The 10,681-nt window shown below is 38.3% G+C and overlaps 1 protein-coding gene across 1 annotated transcript in view; it reads left to right on the forward strand.

Annotated features, from left to right (window-relative positions):
• Positions 1 to 388: 388 nt before the first annotated feature.
• The window catches only part of Fam241a (family with sequence similarity 241 member A), a 39,067-nt gene continuing 28,774 nt past the window's right edge, over positions 389 to 10,681 (forward strand). The window contains exon 1 of the mRNA XM_029563844.1: positions 389 to 690. Coding sequence (XP_029419704.1) covers positions 685 to 690 — 6 coding nt within the window. The 5' untranslated portion in view covers positions 389 to 684. The remainder of the gene's footprint in view (positions 691 to 10,681) is intronic.

Raw genomic sequence — 10,681 nt, forward strand, 5'->3', positions numbered from 1 at the left:
TAATATCCTTCTGTTTTTGTTTCTTTCATGGTTTTCTTTCCTGGTAAGCAGGTTTCTTCCCTGGGTTATTTCCAGGCCTAAAGTCTCCTCCACATCTGTCTTTTCTATCACTGATTATTCTTCCAACTTCTATCCAAAAGGCATATTGTCCTCCTCAGCCTGGCAGGCTTTTGTATAGGGATTGTCTGTTTATACAGAACCTCTTTTTGCCTCGTTGTTATGAAGGTGCCAGATCAAACCATATCTGTACTTTGGCATGTCATGTAGTACTGAAATACCGGTGGTTTTATTAATGAATGGCATATTGTCCGCATCATACTTTAATACTTAGCTGATACTCCATTTGAGGAAAAGCTAAGTAGCATTCTTCTTTCTGTCCTGAATCTTTACAGCAAGGGTGATGGACAGATGGTTACCCAGGACAGCTGCTGGGACTACAGGGAGACCTTGTCTCAAAAAGACAAAAAAAAAAAAAAAAAAAAAAAAAAAAAAGAAAAAAGAAAGTATCCTAAAATAAGAAGTCTTGAGAGAAAGGAACTATGTCAGAAGAGAAGTAAGAGTCAAGCCTTCAAGTAACATCAACAAGTCGTAATTTACAGTAAGAACCAGGGAACTGAAGAGGAGCATAGCTCTTCCACTGTGTTGATAACAGCATGCACGAGAGATGATGGTCCAAGCACACTGATGCCAGTGAGTGCCCGCTGGGTATGGAAAACCTGAGCCCTAATGGATAGCAGGAAGTATAAGCTTCTCTGGGCTTTTTATTCTACATCTGTTACGTCAGTGACATTTGCTTATATGTGACATAGTATACAGTTCACAATAATCTGAGATGGCTGTACTTACAGAAAGCATGGGGCAAACCCATAATCCCTAAATTGACTTTAAGCATTAATCTTAGTTTTAGCGTCTTTCTTTATGATTATAAAAGTAATGCATACTGTGGAAATTTAAAAATAGACCTAAAGAAAAAAAATTTGTAATATTTTACTCAAGGTAATACTTGATATCAATCATTTAGTATTGTACATATCTCTCTGTATGTTTTGGCATATTTATGCATGCATATTCATACGTTTTAGTATATTTTTGCCTTTTATATACTTCAAAGTTGCTATTTTCCCATGTTAGAAAAATCCTGTGTAAAAATTATTTTTAGGGCTCCCTAATAGACTATTCTAACAGTGCACATTTAAATCACTTCAAACTTTCTTTCATAGATACTGCTTTTATATAAAAATACTAGGCCAGGTGTGGTGGCACACCTTTAATCCCAGCACTGAGGAGGCAGAGGCAGGCAGATCTTTGTGAGTTCAAGACCAGCCTGCTCTACATAGTGAGGTCCAGACCAGCTAAGGCTACAGGAAGACTCTGTCTCAAAAAGACCAAAAAAAAAAAAAAAAACCCTTTTCTTTCATAGATACTGCTTTTATATAAAAATACTAGGCCAGGTGTGGTGGCACACCTTTAATCCCAGCACTGAGGAGGCAGAGGCAGGCAGATCTTTGTGAGTTCAAGACCAGCCTGCTCTACATAGTGAGGTCCAGACCAGCTAAGGCTACAGGAAGACTCTGTCTCAAAAAGACCAAAAAAAAAAAAAAAAACCCTCAAATTGATGTGATTGTAAATCATTACGTTTCTAAACACTGAAAAATAAGATCCTTCCTAGAAGCAGAATGACTAGGGCAGTGAGTCGAACTCTTGAAAGTGGTTTGAAGCATCCTGCACCCTAAAGAACTTCACCTTTCTCAGAAGTAGCCCATGCTTAGTTTTTTAAGAATGGCCTTGCTATTTTATTTTATACTTTTATTTTCCCATTAATTACCAGCTAGGCCTACACACATTAGCATATATATGTGTGTACGTACATGTAAGTATATTTACTGTAAATAATGTATGTTATATTATGAATATACTTAATAAAAGAATACGTGGTACTTAGTGATAAAATTTTCCTAGTCTGATATTTGTATGTTTATGTAGGACTGACTATATAGAGGCCAGAAAACTAGAAAAGGGTCCATGAGAAAGGAAAAAGGAGGCTTGAGTAGAGGAGACAGGGAAGGTAGGAGAGTATGTGATATGGAAGTGGGAGGGGGAACACGGGGTGAAAAGGTGGGGGTGGAGGATTGGGAGATGAAGAGGAGGGGAAGGGAGTCAGCCAAAGCTAAGTCTGTATGAAGAAGCCATAAGGAAACCTGCTCTTGTAAGCTAAGTAATTTGTTTTTAATTAATTGGGGATTTAGCTCAGAGGTAAAGCCCTGGGTTCAGTCCTCAGCTCTGAAATAATAATGCTAATAATAGTACTGCAAGGCAACTAAATTTTTTTAATTTCCTAGGTCTGATTCTAGTGAAACAGCTAGGTCAAAATGGCTCTTTCAAAATTCCGGTGTGTGTGTGTGTGTGTGTGTCTGTTTTAATTAACAAATAAAATAAGGTCCCTGACTCTTATTCTGATTAAGAAGATAGTTTTTATTTACTACAATTTTATTTTATTTACAAATAAAAGCTGAGAAGAGATGTCATCTTTATGGTGGAAGAGTGGAAATCACATGGTGGGGCTGGGATGAGGACTGGAAATCACAGTGGACTTAGAAATGCATTTGCAGTCCACACTAGCCACACTAGCTTTTTCCTTTAAATATAGCCTCATTCATCAAAGTCACATACTTTTTATAAAAATACTTATTATTTTTATTTTACGTGTATCAGTGTATTGCCTGCATGTATTAAGTACACTGTGTTGTGCAATGCTCTTGGAGGTCAGAAGAGGGCACTGGATACCCTTGAGTATCGGAGTTATGGATGGTTGTTAGCTGCCATGTGGGTGTTGGGAATCAAACCTGGGTCTTCCGCAAGAGCAGCCAGTGCTTATAACCACTGACCCATCTTTTTTAAATACTACTTTTTTAAAACAAGATTTCTTTTCACCTAGAATTTCAAACCTACAAAATTTATTTTTGTTTAATTTTTATGTATGAATGTTTTGCCTGCATACTACACCACATGCATGCAGTACCCACAGAAGCCAGAAGAGGGTGTAAGATCCCCTGGAACTGGAGTTATAGATGGTTGTTAGCCACCATGTGGGTGCTGGGAATTGAACCCAGCTCCTTTGTAAGAGCAGCCAGTGCTCTTTGCTGCTGAGCCATCTCTCCAGCCTCAAACCCACAAACATTTTAAGAATAATAGACCAAGGACCTACCTATAAATCCTCACTCATATGTGCTAGTTATGGGGTGGTTAACATTTACCATTCTCTCTCTCTCTCTCTCTCTCTCTCTCTCTCTCTCTGCCTCTCTCCCTCTCTTTCTCTCTCCCTCCCTCCTCTCCCTCTCCCCCCTCCCTCTCTCGTGTGCTCGCGCCCTTCTCTCTCTCCCTCTCTCTCCCTCTCTCGTGTGCATGAGCCCTCTCTCTCTCCCTCTCTCTCTTTCCCTCTCTCTCGTGTGCACATGCCCTCTCTCTCTCTCTCTCACTCTTGCTCTCTCGCTTTGTCTCTTTCTCTGTGTCTGTAAACCCATTGATGTTTTCTTGAACGTTTAAAAGTTTCAGACATCAGTAGTGGCGCACGCCTTTAATCCCAGCACTCGGGAGGCAGAGGCAGGCGGATATCTGTGAATTCAAGGCCAGCCTGGTCTACATAGAGAGTTCCAGGCCAGCTGGGGCTATGGGGAGACCCTGTCTCAAAAAGACCCCCTCCCCCCAAAAAAAGAAAAATAAAGTTTTAGACATGATTATACTTCACTCATAAATACTCTTGCATGCGTTACTTGAGAACAAAGCCTGTTTGCCTGACCCGAACTCTGTATTCAGAAGTCAGTTGTCTCCAGATGTCTTTTGCAACTGTTTTCTGGGTTTTTTTCTAATATCCATGATACCAAAAAGATTCACACATCTTAAAAAAGCAAAAAGAGGCAAGGTTGTATGTTCGGCACCTGTGTGGAGGTGCTGACCCTGTCAGTGCTGCCCCAAAACACTCGGCTAACCTTTGCCGTTTTAATAGACAAAACTTTTTCTTGCTGTAAGATACAGTGCTAGAGAGGTGTAGCACGTCCTTTAAATATTTGTTCTGCATTTGATCTTATTTAGCATGAAGATCTGTTCCATCCATTTTCCTACCAACAACATGAGTTGATTCTTTACAGATGAATATTTTTTGTTCATTTGTCAGCCTATTGTCCTTAGATTTCTTTTTAATCATGTTCTTACTGTTTTTGACACTTGGTATTTTTACAAGGATAATATTTTATTTTATACTGACTATAAATGTCTTCATCTCCTCTGCCGTATATTTTTATTTAGTAATTCTTACCCTACAATGAATTAAACTGTGTTATCTTCTGTATGTATGCATTTATGGTTCTACTTTTTAGTCTATATATTTACTATCTTTATAATGATTTTACATATAATGTGAAATTTTTTCCAATCTTTGAGTAACCCACTTTTCGCTGTTCTTTATAATCTTTTACATTATAGTAATGTATATACACACAAAGATCTATGTGAAAAGAAAAATCAACATCTATCTAAAAAGTCTATGTATTAAACTTTAATCTTTGCATTGATATTAAGAGGATTTTTCCCCCCATAATCATGTTTTCTTGCTGTAAATTTCTACCAATTGACTTTTATGTATTCAGTTTTCAACTTACTTTTCTGTATTTTTATCCTGTTGCTAACAAATACTAATGTCTTACACTCAATTCTTTTGCATCCTCTAGGTGTATAATCATTCACATTGTAGGTAAGAATTATTTTGCTTCCTTTCAAATAATAATGCCTTATTTCTGTTTCTATTTCTTGCCTTTTGCAATACCTGGAATTTTGCAAAGAATGCCAGCTCAGAAATCTACATAAATAAATAAAGGAACCTCTATAACAGTGTTTATCAAAGTTTTCCGCAAGATGATCTGGAAAAATAATGGAGTGGGGAGCCTGTATGTCCTTTTGATTTATCATTAGCAATATAGATTAACCAGTGGTGCCAGTGCTGTACCACAGACAACACTTTGGCAAGAGAATAAATGAGAGCTAACCAAATCAGTCCACAGTATTCACCATCCTTGTCCTGCAACACAGTATCAGTACTAAATGTATAAGGAAGTTACTTTTCCTGAAGTATATGTTTGAACTATTGGTAAGCTATAAGAAGTCAACAAGATCACCAATTTGTTCATGGTCCTACTGGTCTGTACCAGAGGAGAGGAGACTGCAGTTTTCTAAACTCCAAAGTCAGTTCTTACTGTGTACCCAAAGATTATCATATGATCGAAGTACATTTTCTAACAAATCTGCTACTTGCCCTTAAATTAAGTAGTTCAAAACTAGGTGTTTGTTCATCCGCATATTGTTTTACACCTTTTAAAAGCAGTTTGCAAACAATATTTTAACAGATGCTGAATTTAGATGAATTCTATCCATAGAATTCCTTAAAGTCTGACTTAATCTCATTGTGTTCATAAAGGCATCTAGTCAGTAAAGAGAATAATTTTGCATATGATAGACATCCTTTGTTCATTTCATTATCATTATCTACAGTGGAATGTTTAAATCAGTACTCAGCTGAGGGCAATTTTGCCTTAGAGAGAATGCCTGAATATTTGTGGTTGATGAGTCCTAGGGTAGGAGGTGCTACAGGTAGTAGCAATAGCCAGGGATAGTACTGACATCGTATAAGATACAGAACAGTCCCCTTGTGATTGTCAAAATTACTGGATTAAGAAACACCTACAATAAACTAAGTACCTTGGTGCATGCCTGTAATCCTAGTGCTTGAGAGGCTGAGGTAGGAGAATCTCAGTACTGGGCTACACCGTGAATTCAAGGTCAGCTTAGGCTGTATAGTGAGACTTGGAAACAATAAAAAGAAGGAATGCCAACCTCTGGGTGGGTCTAAAGGTCACAAAGTGTTAAGAGACAATTAGACCATAGGGCTCTGACCTATTAATGCTATGATGGGTTCATAATATGATAGCATTATTGGGAGGTAGTAAAGGACAGGAAGTTGTTCTAGTGGATTTATGTTCATGAGTGTTTTGCATACATGTTAAGTGAACTTGTGTCATGCAACACCCATGGAAGCCAGAAGAGGGTGTCAGATTCTCTTGAACTCAAGTTACAGTGTTAGCCGCCATGTGGGTGCTGGGAACCAAACCTAGGTCCTCTGCAAGAGCAGCCCGTGCTCTTAACCTCTCAGTCATTTCTCCAGCCCTGCAGCTTAAATAAAAAGGCTTAGGGCTGGCAAAATGGCTCAGTGGGTGCTTGTTTCACAAGCCTGGTGACCTGAGTTCTTGGAAGCATGTAAAGATGAAGAGTACTAACTGTGCAAAGTTGTCCTCTGGCCTCGGCATTCATGCCCTCTCCTACACTCTACATTTAATAATACTATTTTTAAAGGGAGACTTAAATTGCTTTTATTCTTTGCTTCATGGCCTACTACTGTCTTTCATTAGTTCATACAAAACCTTGTCTAATTTAATTATTTTTCATCATAAAACCACCCCCCTCTATAGTCAGCAACTGTGTTAATACCTTTGACAGCTATTACTGAAATGGAGTGTAATTAGTGAAATTGAGTGTACTTTTCAATACCTGGCTGCTTCATTTCTGTTTGTTTGCTGCTATGAATTACAGTTTTGAAAGCATTGAATACTATTGGCTACAACGAAAGATAAACAAAAATTCTAGTATTTTTCATTTTGTAATCGTTTCAAAGATTACTTACAACCTTGCTAGTACTCTCATTGACTTATCTGTCCTTCAAAAGGTCTTTTTTTTCTTTATTGGTTCTGTGTAGTTTAGTGGGATAAAAGTGTAAAAGTGCTACAGACTCATATTTAATGATAAATAACAAGCAAGTTGTAAGTAGAGGTTGTAACTAACATATAGTGCCATAATTAGGTAAAATTTTATAGTTAGTAATTACATAGCATGTTTTTTGCATTTGTAGAAAGTGAAAACTAACATATAACATCTAATAGACAGGAAATATATCCAGATTTATTAGAAAAAAATAAAAGAAATTGAGACACTTGGCAAATGATTTTTTCACCTGAAGTTTTTAAAGAGTAATATGAGTGGATCCCAGCACTCGAAGGCAGGGGCGGGCGGGGCTCTGTGAGTTCAAGGACAGCTGGGGCTACAGGGAGACCCTGTCTCAAGAAGACCAAAAAAACAAAACAAAACATGAGTGGAGTGAGTTTATTGAAATGAAGTCCAAAATAAGAATATGCTCGAAGAGGCATAAGTGAATTCACTCATCTGGTGGGAAAACTGACGCCAGACCTTAGTGGGACTGTGATTGACTATTCATCTTGTAAGATACACAAATGCAGCACAAGGATCAGGCAGAGGAAGAAAATGAAGTTTGGTACAGGTTGAGCTTCTCTTGTCTCAAAACCAAGTCCTTCCAAACCCAAATCTAGTAAGATGCCACAAGTGCTAAATTCTGTACTGGCCTGAAGGGAAAGACCATAATCAAAACAACTCAAATACAAAGAAAAAAAAACTACTAAATTACTTTCAGGCAATATCTATAAGGTATTTATTAATTATAGTGTTATGGTAGATATATATATATAGCATATATAGTATATTTAACAATGTAATCAAGTAGGTATGATTGTGACATTTCTGGACAATTCTGCAGTCTCTTGAAACAATTAACTTTGGGTAATCAAAGTCTTCAGGCATTCTATATTTGATTACTATTTTAAAACATTGGCTTCTCTAACAACCTAGCCATATACTAAAAGAGGAGTTTTTGCATTTACATGCTATGGAATGTTGATTGCTTTAGAAAATGATTATGACTGTATTATAGACTGTGTTACTGGTTTGTTCCTTGTTTCATTTGTTCTTTGATTTGGTGCTTGGGAGGGGAATTTTGGGGTGTTTTTTGCTAGCATATACTTTCTTGATAGCTTTTCATCTATTTAGTTAAAACTTGGGAGTGGAGATGCCTACTGTTTTCCAGGCTCTATTTGAGACTGGTGTGCACATTCCAAAACAAAAAACAACACTGGTCTAGTTTGTTGGACTGAGACCAGAATTTGTTGTCGGAATCCTGCCTTCTTCTGTTCTGGCTGACTGGCTGATTTTGGGAAAGCCCTACAATCTGTGGGGGCTGAAAGACCCCAACTTAATACAGCGTCTTGATGAGCAAGTCCTGGAATATATGTGTTTATTAAGTTTATTGACCAAATAGCTAATAAGTAAAGAAAGATAGTGAAAAAATTAAATGATAAGAAATCAAATTAAAACTACAAGGAGCTAGAGAGATGGCTCAGCAAGTTAAGAACACTTGCTGCTCTTGCAGAGGATTTGGGTTCTGTTCCCAGCACCCAGGCTCACAACTGCCTGTAACTCTAATTCCAAGGAATCCAGTGCTGGCTTCTGGCTTCCATGAGCACCAGGCACACACCCAGTACACAAACATACATGCAGGCACTCACATAGACACGTAAAATAAAATATGTTTAAAACTACAAGAACTTTTTCTGAAGAAGATTAATTTTCACCAATAATTTTCTCTTGGCTATGGGATGATTTTAAAACTGAAGCATCTTTCCTGGGTGTGGTGGTGTATGCCTTTAATCCTAGCAATTGGGAGGGTATAGATGCAGGAGGATTAGTAGTCATCCTCGGCCTCAGAGAATTTAACGCCAGCCTGAGCTAAATAAGACCCTGTCTTAAAAATTTTTTAAGCCAGGTGTGGTGGTGCACACCTTTAATCCCAGCACATGGGAGGCAGAAGCAGGCAAATCTCTGTGAATTCAAAGCCAGCCTGGTCTACAGAGTAAATTCCAGATCAGTTGGGGCTACAGGGAAACCCTGCCTCAAAAAAGACAAAAAAAATTATTTGAGCAGGCTTAAATATAAACGATATAATATTAAAGTAGATGAGATCAGTATACCTCAAATATAGTATAAAGTAAATAAGATTGCCTACAGATGAACCTCTGAGTTCCAACATGGTATTTCAGAGTGAAATGAGTCAGCAAAAGCAGGAGCAGAGGATGAAAGAGAAGACATCTAGAAGGACGAGTAGACTTTCCTGTACTCCGAGTGGTGCTCTTCACTAAGGCAGGGTAACTGAAGAAAAGCAAATTAAAAGCAAATGATTATGGGTTTGGTTCTGAATATGTTGAATTTGGAGTTTCAGAACACCTCCGTGGACATGTTGAACTGCAAATGAGCACCCCAGTCTAGAAACCGAAGAGTTGTTTAAGCCCAGACATAGTACTCAGAACTATCGATGTTTTATAAAACCATTGCTCCTCTTCAGAGTGTGGCAGTATTTAGATAGAGGATTTGTGCATATGTCTGTCTTTATATACTAGGCAGCTTTGTGTAAGGAAGTTATTTTCTGTACCTCACAGCTCTTACCTCATTTGTGGTATGCAGTCAATTATTTGTTGAACCTGGACCAAATTGTCTAAAGGGTCAGTCTGTTCTGCAGGCCTGCATGTTATATGAATCAAGGAGTGTGAATTCTCACAGTGAGAGCTGAGCAATCAAAGTAGGTGATTCTTGGGTACACCAAGAACCCGGTTGTAGCTTCGATCAGTCTAGAAATCAGTAAGTCTGTGCAAGTTTGCTTGCCACAGGGAGGCATAACATGTGTTGCATATAGTGCAGGTACAAAACTTGCTGAGAGGAAGGTTTTGTTAAGTTTGGAGTGTAACTACAGACTGAGCATAAGCAGAAAACTCATTTTCACAGTGTCACCATTCACTACCTAAAATTAAAACAACTAATATACTCATCAAATCAGGTGATTTTATTACTTACATGTGCTACTTTTCCAAAAGTGTTCTGTAAGAAATGTGATAAGCCCATGTAATTTTCCTCTTAATTATTTTGTTAACTTTTAAGCTAGCACACAGAATAGTGTTTCACCATGGCCTACTGACACATGTGTCATGCTTGGCTTTCATTTCTTCCCCTCTCCCATGGTGTCTCCCTGTTCTCCCCTCCCTGCCACACAGCAGATTCCCTCTCCCCGCCTGCTTATCAGGCCTTCTGTTACCCGCTCTTTCCCACCTCCTTTAAGACTTCCTCCTCCCCCATCCCTTTCCTGTTTTGTCACACACACACAAATGCAGACTCGTGACATATCATTTTAAATCTAAGTTCCACATAGAAAACATGGCAGTATTTATCTTTCTAAGTCTGACTTACTTCAGTCAACATAATGATTTCCAATTTCAGCTGTTTCTGTACAACTGTCAGTTTTTTTGTTTTTGTTTTTTTTGATTTTAATCATTATTTTTTTTATTTTTTTTTTCATACAGAAGAATTCATTCCAAAGCAATTGACATTGAGACGTTTTCACATGCATTTCTAATCCCTATATACATGACTATCACTGGTCACAGTTGCCCACCTTCTGAGCTCATCGGCATCTGAGCATGAATACAAACTCGTCAGATAGACAGCCTTCCTCTCCCACTAGAGGCTCCATACTCTGCCATCCCTGTCACTGTCCACTGTGTTGTCAGCACCCTCATCCATTCCCCCTGTCTGCCCTTCTGGTAAATCTAGTCAGCCAGAGGTCCCTGTTCCAGGAGGGTCAGCTGTTCCTCATCTACGGCAATCCATTGTCAATATTCCTTTGGATAGAATTGGGGTCTGCTGCTCAGTTTTCCAGTAGTATGTTGGGTTACTGTCTGGAAGA

This window comes from Nannospalax galili, unplaced genomic scaffold (assembly GCF_000622305.1).
Source record: "Nannospalax galili isolate Female #2095 unplaced genomic scaffold, S.galili_v1.0 scaffold216, whole genome shotgun sequence".
Lineage (NCBI taxonomy): Eukaryota > Metazoa > Chordata > Mammalia > Rodentia > Spalacidae > Nannospalax > Nannospalax galili.